This window comes from Budorcas taxicolor, chromosome 3, assembly GCF_023091745.1.
Source record: "Budorcas taxicolor isolate Tak-1 chromosome 3, Takin1.1, whole genome shotgun sequence".
Classification (NCBI taxonomy): domain Eukaryota; kingdom Metazoa; phylum Chordata; class Mammalia; order Artiodactyla; family Bovidae; genus Budorcas; species Budorcas taxicolor.
In genome coordinates, this window is record NC_068912.1 from 22,671,750 (window position 1) to 22,689,339 (window position 17,590).

At 40.6% G+C, this 17,590-nt stretch overlaps 1 protein-coding gene across 2 annotated transcripts in view; it reads right to left on the reverse strand.

The window, feature by feature from the left end:
- Positions 1-620: 620 nt before the first annotated feature.
- Positions 621-17,590, reverse strand: part of CHD1L (chromodomain helicase DNA binding protein 1 like) — a 72,321-nt gene continuing 55,351 nt past the window's right edge. For both annotated transcript variants that reach the window (XM_052636565.1, XM_052636566.1), the window contains exons 16-23: positions 13,216-13,364; positions 12,314-12,477; positions 11,567-11,763; positions 10,065-10,163; positions 2,920-2,990; positions 2,699-2,813; positions 1,851-1,959; positions 621-972 (exon numbers count right to left, since the gene is read on the reverse strand). In XM_052636565.1, coding sequence (XP_052492525.1) covers positions 906-972; positions 1,851-1,959; positions 2,699-2,813; positions 2,920-2,990; positions 10,065-10,163; positions 11,567-11,763; positions 12,314-12,477; positions 13,216-13,364 — 971 coding nt within the window. In that variant the 3' untranslated portion in view covers positions 621-905. The remainder of the gene's footprint in view (positions 973-1,850; positions 1,960-2,698; positions 2,814-2,919; positions 2,991-10,064; positions 10,164-11,566; positions 11,764-12,313; positions 12,478-13,215; positions 13,365-17,590) is intronic.

The following is a 17,590-nucleotide window of genomic DNA, read 5'->3' on the forward strand; positions in this document are numbered from 1 at the left end:
CTGGCGGTTCTCATCCCCCTGCCCTCTGCAGTCTGACATTTGCTGTCAGTTTTGTGCTACTTCCACAACTCCCTTCTTTTTATTTTTTTAAAATTTGTTTGTGCCAAGTGTTAGTTGAGGCACATGGGATCTTCCATCTTCATTGTGGCATACAAACTCTTAGTTGTAGCACGTGGGACCTGGTTCTCTGACAGGGATTGAACCCAAGCCCTCTGCATTGGGAGTGCAGCGTCTTAGCCAGCGGACCACTAGGGAAGTCCTCACAATCCCCTCATTTCTTGAAGCTGAACTGAATTTAATGGGAGGGGGAAAGGTGATTCTTGGTTTCTCTGAAGCCACATGTGTTCCTCTGGATCTGAATGCTGAACTGTATGAACAGAAGGCAGGAGGGACTCTGGTTGTCTGGATCAGCAATCTCTCTTCTCAGTCTTTCCCCTAGAGACCTGTCTTTCCAAGACACGAACTGACTGAAGACATTTCCTTCCCCCAGAGCCAACCTGTTCTATTTCCCTTCTCCTTAATGCACTTACCTTTCTCACCATAAAGAAATCAGTCTGAGAGGAAGAAAACTAGATTGAGGGGAAAGCAAGCAAAGAAATCTTTAGAGAAAGGGTATTTATTATTACACAAATAGCTATGCATACTGGGGCACTGGCAAACTGCCAAAGGATATTCCCAGATAACTTTTGCATAGCTGTATTACAGGTATTACACACCAGTAACACATTCAGGAGAACAAAAGTAGAATTCAGAAAACAGTCTCTCAGAGGCCCACCAGATCCTGATTCCTTGTTGAAATACTCTATTACAGTGGTTTTGAGCAACTAGCTTTTTTTTTTTTCCCAGTTTTTTCAGTTGGTTGCTGAAGGCTAGATCTGATGCTGAGCTGATTGTTAAGATACTAGCTATCCTGAGGATGAAGATGAGGCCTGTAGATGAAGGATGGCAGCCTTGCTTCTAGGAAAATAGTAGCTGAATAGGGCAGTCAAGGAATATTTTTCATCACTTTAAAATCGACTTTATTAAAACTATTAGTTCTTTAGTAATTACTGAAATAATCACTCCAGAGGCATATGCCTTAATTTCCTTTTACCATATAATAAATCTTTTCAATATTGTTAGTACTTATTACTGTAGAATTATGATGATATACTAAAACACTTCTGATACTGTCTGAATTGTGCAAATGTATAAAACCTAACTTCTCTGCTAAGTTTTTACAGTGATTTAAATAAACCCCCACCAAGTGAATTAATTTCAGTAATTAAGTAAAAGGAGGAAGTTTCTGTATAATTATAGCACTTAGTAAATTCAGCTTCTTCTAATAATTCTGGATTCAGTATTGTGGTTCAAACAATGCTAACTTACAGCAAGCAGATCACTGGAAGAAAATACTAGTCTAGTAAAACTAGATTATACCCTCATGGTCAAAATGAATTTCACACTGCTTAACAATACACTGAATTGGTTCAGAAATAAAATAGGTCACTTGTTTGCTTACTTATTTTAGTGAACAGAGTGAAGTTCTTAGAACTAGGCCTTGGTCTGTGGGCCTGAAGGATCTCCAGAGAAGTGATGTGAAACAGATTCAACATGAGAGCAAATGGCAATTGTTCAATTAATTCCCCTCTTCATGCATCTTTCAGCTGTTGGCATGTAGAAATGCTGGGGTGTGTTTATCTCCTTGGATATATACACGGTAGAAAATGCTTCTTAGTTTTTTCTCATTGAAGTGGAAAACATGGCAGAAGAGGACTTGGCCTTGGATTAAAAAAATGACACCAGAAAAATGCAAGATGTTGTCCCCTTCTGAGCTGAAAGTGTACACCATTAGGATAATAAAAGGATACATATAAGTTGGGATGCCTCTTGAAGCCAAGTGTTTCCGAATAAGTCGCTCAGTACCATACCAGTTAAAACCTTTTGTGGCATGTCCAATGCGTGGAAGATGGACACTTGCTGTTAAAAAAAAAAGTTCATGATTTCTTCATTCATCGAATTGACTAATGTGTATAAGATATACATAGGAGATGATAATGTATTCTGAGTTACTTTGTTGTTTCCAATGAACAAAATGTATATAATCTTGGTGAGTGCCACTCAAAGCATATGATTATTATATGAAGAGTGACTGTAACATGGGAAAACTAATTCTATAGAACATGAGGACCTACATACAGGGTCTGGTAATAAGTAGGTACGATGGGAATTGAATATGACTGATGACTGAGATGTAATTTAAAAAGCAAAGATTCTTTAACAAGTCAATCAGTTTGACAAACTCTTAAGACATGCTGGGTTTGGAAATAAAATTAAACTCAGGTCTTCTGGCAGAGAACTGTCTGCTAATGTAGACTGTGACTCTCTAAGAGGGGACAGGATAAAAAGCGTTTCCCAACAGCATCTGGCCAGTCTACCTCATCTCTGGTCCTCTGCTTCCTCATCTGTAAAATCATGATACAAATACCCAGAGGATGCAGGTGGTCCAGAGACAAAGGATACAGAAGTGATCAAGAAAGGAAAAGGGCTTTGAGAATACAAGATGAGGAGAGTGTTACTTGTGTGGCCTCTCATACTGGGGCTTCCCTTCACCACACATATTGAATGGGATCTTGGCATTTCTCATCTCTCTTTAAAAATCACATCCTACTTTTGGAAACAAATTAATCTATTCCTGAGCACAAGTGGAAGGACTTACCTTTCCTCTTCTTTGCTGCTAAAAATATCTTCTTCAGGGCCTCTTCTAGGGCTGCCATCTTAATGCCAGACAGGACATTGGCGCGATCTCGGTGCTGAGCCACAATCAAGGCCAACTAGGAGGAACAATCATTTACTGAGTGGGAGCAGGGGCAGTTTCCGGAGGAGGTGATGGGAGTCAAAGTTTAGCTCCAATAAATTGATGTGGTTTTTTTCACTTACCAAATCTTGCCCTTCATTTCTTGACTCTTTATCGTCAATAGGAAATAAAAGGACACCTCCCAAACTCAAATCTGAGGTAAAAAAAGAAGCAGTAACAGAAAGAACATAAAGTTCACTACTCAAATCTGAGGTAAAACAAGAAGCAGCAACAGAAAGAACATAAAGTTCACAACAGAATGAGACCCCTGAGGAAGGGGTCTTCCAAACTCAAATCTGAGGTAAAACAAGAAGCAACAGAAAGAACATAAAGTTCACTACAGAATGAGGCCCCTGAGGAAGGGCTACTCTGAATCATCCCTATGCTGTGCCTTTTCCAAAGCTACTCAGGTATAGGTAACAGTGGTGCTCTGTCTTGTTCCTGATATTAGAGGAAAAGTTTTCAGTTATGTGGAATATAATGCATACTGTGGGCTTGTTGTATATAGCTTTTGGCTCAGTGGTAAAAGAATCTGCCTGCAATGCAGAAGATGCACAGGAAACTGGGGTTTGATCCCTGGGTCAGGAAGATCCCCTAGAGAAGGGAATGGCAACCCACTCCAGAACACGACTTACCAACTGAACAATGAAACAAAAAACATACTGAGGTATGTTCCTTCCATAACCAATCTGCAGAGGGTATGTCATCACGAATTTGTACTCTTGTCAGATGCTGTCTCTACATCTATTGAGAGGATCGCTTTTATCTTTCATTCTATTAATGTGATATATAACATTTATTGTGTATGTTGAACCATCCCTACATTCCAGGGACAATTCCATGTGTGCAATCCTTTTAATAAGTTCCTGAATTTAATAAGTTCCTGCTAATATTTTATTGAGAATTTTTACATTGAAGTTATCAAAGATATTGGTCTATAGTTTTGTTTTCTTGTAGTGTCATCTGGCTTTGATACCAGGGTAAAACTGGCCTTGTAGAATGAGTTTGGAAAAGTTCCCTCCTCTTCAATTTTTTGGAAGAGTTTGAGAAGGACTGGCATTAATTCTTGAAATGTTTGGTAGAATCTGCCAGTGAAGCCATCTGGTCCTAAAGTTTCCTGTATTGGGAAGTTTTTAATTACTGAGTCAATCTCTTTGCTCATCACTGGTCTGTTCAGATTCTCTAGTTCTTACTGGCTCAGTCTTGACAGTTTGTAGATTCTATAAACTTATCCACTTCTTCCAGGTTATCTAGTTTGTTGGTGTACAACTATCCATAATAGTCTCTTATGATTCTATGTATTTCTGTAGGGTCAGTTATAATTTCTTTTCTGGTTTTATTTGGGTCTTCTCTTTTTTATTCTCACTAAAGATTTATCAATTTTGTTTATCTTTTTGAAAACCTATTAGTTCCATTAATCTTTTCTATTGTTTTTTCTGTTTCTACTTCATTTATTTCTCCTCTGAACTTGATTTCCTTCCTTCTGCTAGCTTTGGGCTTAATTTGTTCCTCTTTTCTATTTCCTTGAGGGCTAAAGTTAGGTTGATTATTTCTGATCTTTCTAATTTCTTAATATTGGCATTTATTGCGGTAAGCCTCCCTCTCAGAACTGTTTTCGCAGGGCCCCATAGGTTTTGGGATGTTGTGTTTCCATATTTTTTTTGAGATAATTCTTTGCTTTCCCTTTCAGTTTGTTCAGGAGTATACTGTTTAGTTTCCACATCTTACAGATTTTCCAGTTTTCCTCGCTTTACTTCTAGTTTCATACCATTGTGAGCAGAAAAGATTACTTGGTATGATTTCAATTATCTTATTTTGCTAAGACCTGTTTTTTGCCCTATCATATGATCTATTCTTGAGAATGTTCCACGTGTATTTAGAAGAATTTATATTCTGCTGCTGTTGGATAGACTGTTCTATAGATACCTGTTAGGTCCATTTGATTTACTGTTTGGTTCAAGCCATCCTTTCCTTGTTCATTTTCCATCTGGATGATTTATGTATTGCTGACAGTGGGGTACTGAAGTCCCCTATTATTGTTGTATTGTCTACTTCTCCCCTCCTATGTATTAATATTTGCTTAATATATTTAGGTGCACCAATGCTGGGTGCATATATATTTACACTTGTTACAACTTCTTGATGAATTGATCCCTTTATCATTATATAGTGACCTTCTTTGTCTCATTACCATTTTTGGCTTTGAGTCTATTTCTTGCAATATAAATATAACTACTTCGGCTTTCTTTTGGTTTCTACTTGCATGGAATATGTTTTTCCATCCCTTCACTTTGAGATATATAATTGGGTCTTGTTTTTTATCCATCTAGACACTGTGCCTTTTGTCTGATGAATTCAATCAATTTACATTTAAAGTAATTATATATAAGGACTTACTAATGTCACTATGTGCATTCCAGTTGTTTTGTAATTCCACTGTTTCTTTTTCCCTCTGTTTCTGCCTACCTTTGTAAACTGATTATTTTCTACAGTGGTATGCTCTGATTCCCTTTTGTCTTTTGTGGATCTGATCTAGGTTTTTACTCTGTGGTTAATATGGGGCTTTACATGAAACATTGTATAGATAGAACAGTGTATTTTAGGAGGACAGCAACTTATATCCAATTGCCTGTAAAAGCTCCACCCTTTCACTCCTCCCTTTCATATTATGCATGTCACAATTTACCTCTTTGTATGTTGTGTATTCATTAGCAATTTATAGTAGCTGTAGTTACTTTTACTATTTTCCTTTAAGCTTTATATTATAGTTGAGTGGTTCACACACCATCTTAACACCAAGTTGGTTTTCTAAACCTTACTGTACATATTTTACCTTTACTAGTGTGTTGTATACTTTAACATGTGCTCATATCACTGATCAATGCCTTTTCATTTTGGCTTGAAGAACTCCTTTCAGCATTTCTTGCAAGGTAAGTCTAGTGGTGGTGAACTCCCTCAGCTTTTGTTTGCTGGGAAAGCCTTTATTTCTCCTTCATAGCTGAAAGATAACTTTGCTGTATAAAGTATTTTTGGTTGGCAATTTTGATCTTTCAACACTTCAAATACGTTATTCTACTCTCAGGACCTGTTTCTGCTAAGAAATCTGCTGATAATCAAATAGGGGTTCCTTTGCACATTATATTCTTTTTTCCCTAGCTTCCTTTAAGATTTTTTTTTATCACTGAAAGTCTTGGAGAAGGTCGTTTAGCACTGCGATAACAGGGTGACCTATTAACTTCGTGGACATGTATGTTTTGTCTTTCCCCAGGTTGGGAAGGTTCTCAGCTACTATTTCTTAAACTCTTTTTCCCCTTCTCCTTCTAGAAGTGTAATTATTCTGATCTGTGATTTCTTGATTCAGTCTCATAGCTTACGCAGGCTTACTTCACTCTTTAAATTTGTTATTTCAAAATTCCTATCTCCCACAAGTCACTTATTCTTTCTTCCATATGGTTTCCCCTGCTATGCATGCATGCTCAGTCATGTCTGACTCTTTGTGACTCCATGGACGTTAGCCCACCAGGCTCCTCGGTCCATGGGATTTTCCAGGCAAGAATGCTAGAATGGATTGCCATTTTCTACTCCAGAGAATCTTCCCAACCCAGGGGTTGAACCCACGTCTCTTGCATCTTCTGCACTAGCAGGTGGGTTCTTTACCACTGCACTACCCGAGAAGCCTACGTCGTTCTCTACTGCAGTCTTCATCTCATCCACTGACTTCAGCTCTACAGTTTGGGTTTTTAAAATTTCAATCTCTTTGAAAAGAAGTCACTATGTTAACATATTTTATTCCTGATTTTATTGAGTTGCCTTTTTGAGTCTTTTTGTAATTCACTGAGTTTCTTCGTAACTGCTATTCTGAATTCTTTGTCAGTTAGATCACAATATTCTGTGCCTTCGAGCATGGCTGCTGGAGAACTGTCATCTTCTTTCTGTGGTGCCATATTTCCTGACTTCATATTCCTGGTACTTATGCACTGGTGCTTTTGCATTTGAAGTAGCAGATATATCCTTAACTCAGTGCTCATTACCTTCAGCAGCAGACAGGTATTACGTTATATAGTATTGGTATTATCTCAGTTTTTTCTGTATGTTTGTGCTCCACTCTTCTTGCTCTGTCTTGTGGCCAAATTTTTTTGTTTTTTTAATCAGGTGATTACATCTATTTATTTATTTATTTTACTTTACAATACTGTATTGTGGCCAAGTTTTTAAGCTTTTGTGTATTCTCTGATTTTTACAATTTACCAGGCTGGCTGGATACCTTTTTCCCAGAAGATGGAGCTATAGCTCAAGTCTGTGGTTTCTTCCTTGCCTGCGGAACATGACCTGTTTTGAATAGGATCCTGGTCTACCAGAGTTCACTTTCATGGATACACCAGGGAGCCTGCACAGGGAGCTGGCAGCAGAGCTGAGGGAAGGTGTGGGTTTAACACTTAGTGTGTTGGGATTGCCACACACCTGCAGGGAAATTTTCAGGTACTCTTGCATGAACTTTCTACTGAGCACGTGCCTTTCACACCATTTGAAATTTTTATCTGCCTCTTTCCCAATATCCTTCCCCCGCCCAGGTGGGGAGCTACCCCCTTAGTACTCCAGATGCTGGCAGAGAGAAACAGGTTTTTCCAGCTGCGTTCCACCTGGTGATGGTAGCGGCCAGAAAAGTCAGCCCCTCGCAGTTTTCCTTGGCGGGCCAGGGTTGGTGCTGGGAAAAGTTCCCTGACCACCTATGCTGCAAACAAACTCATATTTTCTCTCTTTTCTCCAATGATGTGCCAGATCTCCCTTCAGGAAGGATGGCCTTCGGCAAGTTCCACGTGTGAGTACCTGCAAGGGCAACACTCACCTGTTTTTTGCCCTACTGCAGTGAGAGGGGTCTAGGCAGATTCACACTCTGCTGGTTCTTGCCTGTATGGAGATTTATCTGTGTCTTACCAGTTACAGTGGTGGGTGACACTCCTCTTGGGTCTTCTAAAAGACCCACCAAGGCACTTTTGTTCAGGTGGGGATGTCTAATCCGTGGGGTAAAAAGAGGCATTAAAAAGAGGAATGTCTTTCACTACCATGTCACCCCCTTCACTCCTGTCCTGAATTTTTATGCTTTTCTACTTCAATGCTCCTCAAACACTGCCTACGGAGTATTCCTGTAGGCACTGGAGAGTGAATGCAAAACCCAGAAGTATCTGGACTGGGAGGGGGTGGGTCACTATGAACTTAAAATTCCTTTAGAAGAGTCTGATGTTTGTTTTAAATTATTCAAATACTGTATTCTACTATACATATTTGTACTTGTATATTTTCCTATCTCATCCAAATCAAATTCTCTAGAGAAATGTGTTAATTCTCTAATGTGAAATAGGCCTTGCATATTTCAGTTTGAACCTTTTGTCCTCTCAATCCATCCTGCATACCCCAATCTTTTTAAGTCATTCTAAAATACTAGGCTGGCCAAAAACTTTGTTCAGGTTTTTTCATATGATGGTATAGACAAACCTGAACAAACTTTTTGGCCAACCCAGTATTTGCTCTGCTATGTCATTCTTCTACCCAAATCTCCCATGTCTAGACACTGGATAAGGTCCTGCCTTAGAATGCCATCTCCCTGGACAAGTCATAAGTCATGTGCAGTCTTCTATAATGTGGTCCAAACTTCTCTTCTTTAAAACCTAACTTTATTCCTCAGGCTAAACTTTCTACTCTAGTCTGTCTAGCCTACACACCATTCCCCTAAAACATTCACTGTGTAACTACCTGGGTCATTCAATACCCCATACTGGGACTGGTGGGGTTACAGGAGACACCAAGAAGAATGAGATATGGTTATGGACTCTCCTACCCTTTCTCTCCACCTATTTAATCTCAACCCATCCTTCCAGGCCCAAGATAACTTTCACGACTTCCTTCAAGCCCACATTTCATCTACCCTGCTCTACCCTATTCCAGTCATCTACCCTGCTCTACCCTATTCCAGTCATCTACCCTGCTCTACCCTATTCCAGTTCTCCTTCAGAAAAGAGTGCACACTCCTATCTGTTTCCTTACTGACCATTTACACCTTAACTCTGTGCCACCAGGTTTTACTTTTCACACTTACTTCAAAATGCTCCACGGTGATGTGACTGCCCTTGGGGGCAAATACAGCGGCCTTTTCCCAGTGCTCATCCTCACTTCAGTGACTGACACTACAGACCACTTCTTGACACCTCTCCTCCCTTGTACCCTAAAACACTACATTGTCAAGGTTCTCTTATTTTTCTGACAATTCCTTCTTCCTTTTCCTAAATGGAGGTGTGTTCTCTGCCCTCCCATTTCTCCATCGTCTCTCCTTCAGGGTTTTAAACAAGGATCCAAATGGAGACTCCCCAGTCTGTATCTCTAGCTCCAGCCTCCCCTGAATTCTCTCCTTTTCAAACTGCCCAGTCAGTATCTAGATTGGGTTAATCACGGCAACACTATTAAACCCTGTAATGTATTTTAGAAGAAAGACTATTCGCTCTAAGTCCTTACATCCCTTTCTACGTTAGAGAAGTGAGCAGAAAAACCAATCTCGAAGAAATCTGAAGAGCTCTTCTCTATTGGACAAGACCCTTTAACCTCTCAAGTTCCACAGGAAACAATCACAATAATCCTTTTACTCCTCTTGCCACTTTGTGATTTCCACACATAAAAGGAGGTGCCCAGCCCCTTCTCTCTGCCGAGAGAACACCATTCAGCCTTCGTTTTCCCAGACAGCTCTGCTTCTGTCTCCCGGGAGTGTTACACCCCAGTCTGTGCTAACTTCATAATACAATCTCCTTCCTCTCAGCACCCAGCTCCTGTTAGCCCTTCAGTGGTATGTCTGATTTCTCTCCCACTGGTGTCTGCCATTTCCAGGAGATATTCCCTCAAGAAGATAAAGTGAACTGGGTAAACAATGAAATGAGCTTCAAGCCAATACTTCAACACGCATGCAGGGACTGACATTTATCAAAATACTTACACATTCATTATCCTCATTATAGTCCCATGAGGTGGATGGAAAAAGTATTATTTTCAAATTACAAATGAGAAGACAGGTACAGAAAAGGGGAAGGGATTGCCTCAAAGTCACGTATCAACTAGCTTTAACTAATGACAGAATTCAGACTCCAACTAGCTCTTCTGACTCCTCATCTAGTGCCTTTTAATACACCTAATGTCCTCTCCCTCTTATTCCATCCTTACCCCTTCTCTCTGCTTTGCTCCTTACCTTTCATTTTTCCAGCCAACTCATATCTTTTTCTTGGCTCAGCAGATCTTGTTTCCAGAGCTGTGAATAAACCACCTCTGCCCCAGCGGCCAGAGTCATCTGATAGGAGAAAGAGAAGATTTTCTTCTATAGGAGGCAAAATCCAGTCCACAATTTAAAAAAACAAAAAAGGTATGCCAAGTATACTTGATTTTTCAAAGGGCAGAAACGACTATCTAATCTCCAAGCGTATACACACTGGACTTGTCAAGTATGTTTAGGTTTTCTGGAATATACCTGGCCATCATAACAGAAAAGCATCAAAAGAATCAGTGTTCTGAAAGAGCAGAAGCTCTGTAGTCCTTCTGTAATTCCTGGAAGATGGCTAAGGAAGGATGTACAGTAGATATAAAACCAGAAGGAGTTGAAGCATTGATAATACAACAGCTTACAACTCCCATTTCATAGGGAAGAAAGTGGAAAGGTTAAATGACTTATTCAAGCTGGTACTAACACAGCTGGTTAATACTCTGTATTGTCACTCATTCGATCATACTATAAATATTTCTCAGCATTATATGTCAAGAACTCTTTTATGCTCTAGGGTTACACCAGTCGGGGAAGGGGGGAAATCTCTGCTCCCATGAAGTTAATTTTCTAGTTCAGTGAAAGCGTGAAAACGGAAGTGTTAGTCACTTAGTCGTGTCCAACTCTTTGCAGTCTCTTGGACTGTAGCCCATCAGGATCCTCTGTCCATGGAATTCTTCAGGCAAGAATACTAGAATGGGTTGCCATTTCCTATTCCAGGGGATCTTCCTGACCCAGGGATTGAACCCAAGTCCCCTGCATTCCAGGTAGATTCTTTACAGTCTGGGCCACCAGGGAAGCCCAGTTCAATGAAACACCACATGATATATTATGCATATATCTGCTTGTTTCATTGTTTGTTCATTCAATGAAACAAACAAGCAAATACATACATAGTATGTCACATAGTGATCTGTCATCAAGTAAAATAAGGTAAGAAAGTAAATAGAGAAAAACAGGGGTGAGTACGGGGTATGGGAAGTCAGGGGAGACCTCTCACTGAGATGTAGACATCTGAACAATGCTTTATGTGGCTAAGTGGGGAAAGAGCATTCCAGGAAGAGGAACTTGCCTGGAAAAAAAAAAGTGCAAAGCTCATGAGGGAACAACATGTTTGGAGTTTTGCTTTTTCTCAAAGGATTTATTTGGCTTACAGATGTAGCCTCTGTGTATTCTCTTAAAAACTTTGGGCAGGGAACAAGGCAGATATTATCCCATTACACGGATAAGGGAATTGAGGCCTGGAGAAGTTGTATTTGACTCTTACCTTTCCTCTTTACCTGGTTGAGCAACCCTAGTCTCCTGGTTCTAAAGTTCACACTCCTTTTGACCACACAAGGCTGCCCTAAGTTCAGTAATCACCCCTAAGACAGGGCTCTGCCTTGTCTGCCCAAGTTCTTGGCACCTTAAGGATTGAGGCCCCCACTTCTACCTACCTACGCAGTGCACAATGACAGCATCCTCCGCTCCAGCCTGGGGGTGGGTGACGTCACCGCTTACATATCTGATGGAGGTTGAGTCTGGGTCCTCATACTCCAGTTGGGCAGAGCTCTCATCTTCCCCGTCCTCTGGTTCGCTCTCCTCGGAAGGCAGGCAGAAGGACTGGTAATTGTTGGACTCCCACCAGGCCATCCTTAGAGAAACCAGAGGGGAGAGGAATTAACTGGGCCTATCACCATTTCCCTCAAAGCATATCCTGGGCCACGATTCACAAACGGTGAGTGCCAAGTGGAGATACAATTAGAAACTCACCCTGTCCTTCTGCCTGTTTGTAAATAAACAAGAAGCCTTACTGATTAGCCTAACTGCCTCCTGACTATACTTCAAAAATGAGCAGCCACCAGATGTCACTGTTTTTAAGAACATGTGACTAAAAGGGACTGTTCAAGTTAACTACTCTTGTCAGACAGCTGCAATCAAGTCCTAAAATGTTCTCGCTTCAGCTGAATGCATCTTCTCTGCCTGAGGTACTTGGGACTGTTCTCTTAAGTAGATGGACTGCTAAGGTGAAAGTTTAATCTTTATTAAAAGTATTCTATTACCAGTGGGAACTACCAGCATTACAGACACTTTCTGCAGTTTTAAAGTGATGTTTGACCGTGGGCTCACTATGTAGTAGTGATCCCTTTACCAACTGTGACCCTCAGCTTTATTAATAATACCATCAAATAACACACACGTACTTTTTCTTATGTTCTGCTTCTTCCTTCTTCTTCCTCTTCTCCTCTAACAGTCTCTTTCTCTTGGCCGCTGCTTCTTCTCTTCTCTTCCTTCTGTCCTCCAGTTCTTCTGGGCTCAAAATTCGCTTCCTTTTGGTGGACCCCTCCACAAGGCCTGGGATGGGAACCTGTAGGAAGAACAAGCTTCATAACCAGGGGTACTGGGGTCTACCTGTTCCTTCATGAGTCTCAGTCATCACATTGAGCAATGTGCTCAAAAAAATATTTCACACTATTTCACCATGGGTGGTGGGAAGTGCTGGCAAGATACTTCAGTTTACACATCTGGCAGGCATGGTAACCAGGATACTATGCTCTAAACTCAACCAAAGCACTGGCATGTCAGTATAGCAATATGTCATTTTTATTAATTTCATTAGGAATAGGATACTTCAGAAAATAACTTGTTTTTTAATTGAAAGGATGCCATTTTAGGTTTAACTAATTTTAATGGAAATATTCCTTAATGTATTTTATCATTCAGTCTTAAACAGAATATTCCAACATCGTGATCACCTTAACAATAACTAGCATTTAATGTATACAGACTAACTGCTAAATGCTATGGACATTACCGACATCATTTATGATTGCCATCCATCCTTAATGACATAGGTCATGACTGTCAGCAGCAGGGTATGGTGTTTTGATGTAAGACAGTGATCCCTTCAAGGGTGGCTTACTATCACTTGCATTAATGGGAAAATATAACCTCCTTGTTATTATTTTTATGCCATCTTCTTATACTTTTTTTCAACAAATAGTTACATTCTTATTTCTTAACAAATCATTCTCAGCATCACTTTCTGTTCATTGTTACTGAAACTTTGGAAGAATTTATCCTCACATAAATTAACAGTTCTTACACTGCCTTTATTTCGGAGTGACCGGCCCTCTTGACTAGTCTTCTCCAAAAGGGTTTTCTGAAGATTCACCAGTTGCTCAAATGATTCTCTGTCTTCTTTACTAGGCTCTTTAGAATAATCTTTACCTTCAAATAAGTACATGTGGTTTTCTAAAAACATAAAACACATAGAGAAATGTTAGATACTAAAGAAAACTAGATTGATTCTAGTCAAAGCAATAAGGAGGGTGAACAAGAGAATGGCCTGTATTCTAAATGGGCCAAGAATAGCTTGTGATGAAGGTACTGGAATTCCCATCCCACTAATGCTGATGGCTTTGGGATCCATCTGGGGATTTCATATATTTACTTTATAAAGAAGTGAGTGTGGCTAAAGCCCTTTTGGTCTATCTTCAGGTGGTCTGTAAGTCTCAGTTTGATGCCTGCCAAGTCCAGGATCACTCATCACTCATTCATTCCACACTATTCCCCAGCACACATCTCACTGACATTAAGATCTCCTAAATAAAGGCAACCAACAGCATATTTTTTTTAAATTGCAAAATGACTTTTAACACTCAGCTCTTCCCCCTTTTCTGTAATATTACAAGGATCAGGTAGAAAATCTATGAGGAAATAATCACAAAAATAATCCCTTAGATTTACAACTTTCTTTGTAGAGCTCTGAAGCATCTTCATAAGCCTCGCCACAATCTTGGTATAATTAACCCCACTTAAGACAATGAGAAAATTGAGGGCTTCCATGGGGGCTCCCAGATGGTAAAGAATCCACCTGCCAAAGCAGGAGATACAGCTTTGATCCTTAGTCCAGAATTAGAGAGTAGCCCTCACTTACCACAACTGGAGAAAAGCCTGTTCAGCAACGAAGACCCAGCACAACCATAAATAAATACAATTATAAAACTCCTGAGTTATTAAGCAAGAGGGCATCAGAGGGCAGACACACTGAAACCATACTCACAGAAAACTAGTCAATCTAATCACACTAGGACCACAGCCTTGTCTAACTCAATGAAACTAAGCCATACCCACAGGACAACCCAAGACAGGGGGGGTCACGGTGGAGAGGTCTGACAGAATGTGGTCCACTGGAGAAGGGAATGGCTAACCACTGCAGTATTCTTGCCTTGAGAACCCCATGAACAGTATGAAAAGGCAAAATGGTAGGATACTGAAAGAGGAACTCCCCAGGTCAGTAGGCGCCCAACAAGCTACTGGAGATCAGTGGAGAAATAATTCCAGAAAGAATGAAGGGATGGAGCCAAAGCAAAAATAATACCCAGCTGTGGATGTGGCTGGTGATAGAAGCAAGGTCCGATGCTGTAAAGAGCAGTATCGCATAGGAACCTGGAATGTCAGGTCCATGAATCAAGGCAAATTGGAAGTGGTCAAAGAAGAGATGGCAAGAGTGAACGTCGACATTCTAGGAATCAGCGAACTAAAATGGACTGGAATGGGTGAATTTTACTCAGATGACCATTATATCTACTACTGCGGGCAGGAATCCCTCAGAAGAAATGCAGTAGCCATCATGGTCAACAAAAGAGTCCGAAATGCAGTACTTGGATGCAATGTCAAAAATGACAGAATGATCTCTGTTTGTCTCCAAGGCAAACCATTCAGTATCACAGTAATCCAAGCCTATGCCCCAAGCAGTAATGCTGAAGAAGCTTAAGTTGAACAGTTCTATGAAGACCTACAAGACCTTTTAGAACTAACACCCAAAAAAGATGTCCTTTTCATTATAGGGGACTAGAATGCAAAAGTAGGAAGTCAAGAAACACCTGGAGTAACAGGCAAATTTGACCTTGGAATGCAGAATGAAGCAGGGCAAAGACTAACAGAGTTTTGCCAAGAAAATGCACTGGTCATAGCAAACACCCTCTTCCAACAGCACAAGAGAAGTCTCTATACATGGACATCACCAGATGGTCAACACTGAAATCAGACTGATTATATTCTTCACAGCCAAAGATGGACAAGCTCTATACAGTCAACAAAAACAAGACCAGGAGCTGAATGTGGCTCAGATCATGAACTCCTTATTACCAAATTCAGACTTAAATTGAAGAAAGTAGGGAAAACCGCTAGACCATTCAGGTATGACCTAAATCAAATCCCTTATAATTATACAGTGGGAGTGAGAAATAGATTTAAGGGACTAGATCTGATAGATAGAGTGCCTGATGAACTATGGAATGAGGTTCGTGACACTGTACAGGAGACAGGGATCAAGACCATCCCCATGGAAAAGAAATGCAAAAAAGCAAAATGGCTGTCTGGGGAGGCCTTACAAATAGCTGTGAAAAGAAGAGAGGCAAAAAACAAAGGAGAAAAGGAAGCATATAAGCATTGAATGCAGAGTTCCAAAGAATAGCAAGAAGAGATAAGAAAGCCTTCTTCAGCGATCAATGTAAAGAAATAGAGGAAAAGAACAGAATGGGAAAGACTGGATATCTCTTCAAGAAAATTAGAGATACCAAGGGAACATTTCAGGCAAAGATGGGCTCGATAAAGGACAGAAATGGTATGGACCTAACAGAAGCAGAAGATATTAAGAAGACTTGGCAAGAATACACAAAAGAACTGTACAAAAAAGATCTTCATGACCCAGACCCAGATAATCACGATAGTGTGATCACTCATCTAGAGCCAGACATCCTGGAATGTGAACTCAAGTGGGTCTTAGAAAACATCACTATGAACAAAGCTAGTGGAGGTGATGGCATTCCAGTTGAGCTGTTTCAAATCCTGAACGATGATGCTGTGAAAGTGCTGCACTCAATATGCTAGCACATTGGGAAAACTCAGCAGTGGCCACAGGACTGGAAAAGGTCAGTTATCATTCCAATCCCAAAGAAAGGCAATGCCAAAGAAGGCTCAAACTACTGCACAATCGCACTCATCTCAAATGCTAGTAAAGTAATGCTCAAAATTCTCCAAGCCAGGCTTCAGCAATACGTGAACCGTGAACTTCCTGATGTTCAAGCTGGTTTTAGAAAAGGCAGAGGAACCAGAGATCAAATTGCCAACATTCGCTGGATCATGGAAAAAGCAAGAGAGTTCCAGAAAAACATCTATTTCTGCTTTATTGACTATGCCAAAGCCTTTGACTGTGTGGATCACAATCAACTGTGGAAAATTCTTCAAGACATGGGAATATCAGACCACCTGACCTGCCTCTTGAGGAATCTGTATGCAGGTCAGGAAGCAACAGTTAGAACTGGACATGGAACAACAGACTGGTTTCAAATAGGAAAAGGAGTATGTCAAGGCTGTATATTGTCACCCTGCTTATTTAACTTCTATGAAGAGTACATCATGAGCAACACTGGCCTGGAAGAAACACAAGCTGGAATCAAGATTGCCAGGAGAAATATCAATAACCTCAGATATGCAGATGACACCACCCTTATGGCAGAAAGTGAAGAGGAACTAAAAAGCCTCTTGATGAAAGTGAAAGTGGAGAGTGAAAAAGTTGGCTTAAAGCTCAACATTCAGAAAACGAAGATCATGGCATCCGGTCCCATCACTTCATGGGAAATAGCTGGGAAACAGTGGAAACAGTGTTAGACTTTATTTTGGGGGGCTCCAAAATCACTGCAGATGGTGACTGCAGCCATGAAATTAAAAGATGCTTACTCCTTGGAAGAAAAGTTATGACCAACCTAGATAGCATATTCAAAAGCAGAGACATTACTTTGCCAACAAAGGTTCCTCTAGTCAAGGCTATGGTTTTTCCTGTGGTCATGTATGGATGAGAGCTGGACTGTGAAGAAGGCTGAGCACCGAAGAATTGATGCTTTTGAACTGTGGTGTTGGAGGAGACTCTTGAGAGTCCCTTGGACTGTAAGGAGATCCAACCAGTCCATTCTGAAGGAGGTCAGCCCTGGGATTTCTTTGGAAGGAAAGATGCTAAAGCTGAAACTCCCGTACTTTGGCCACCTCATGCGAAAAGCTGATTCATTGGAAAAGACTCTGATGCTGGGAGGGATTGGGGGCAGGAGAAGAAGAGGACGACAGAGGATGAGATGGCTGGATGGCATCACTGACTCGATGGATGTGAATCTGAGTGAACTCCGGGAGTTGGTGATGGACAGGGAGGCCTGGCGTGCTGCAATTCATGGGGTCGCAGAGTCGGACATGACTGAGTGACTGAACTGAACTGAGTTATTAAGCACCTCCTCAGTTCAAATTGCTAATAAGTGGAGAAGGCACGATTTTCTGAGTCTGCTGCCAATGTGCTCTTTTCAGTATACAACTGTGTCTATAGAAGGATGGAAAGATAACAGGCCAGCAAATAGTAACTACAGTAATAACACGAATGGTGATAGTGTGAACTTGAATAGCAGTTTATGCTGTCAGAGCACCTTCAC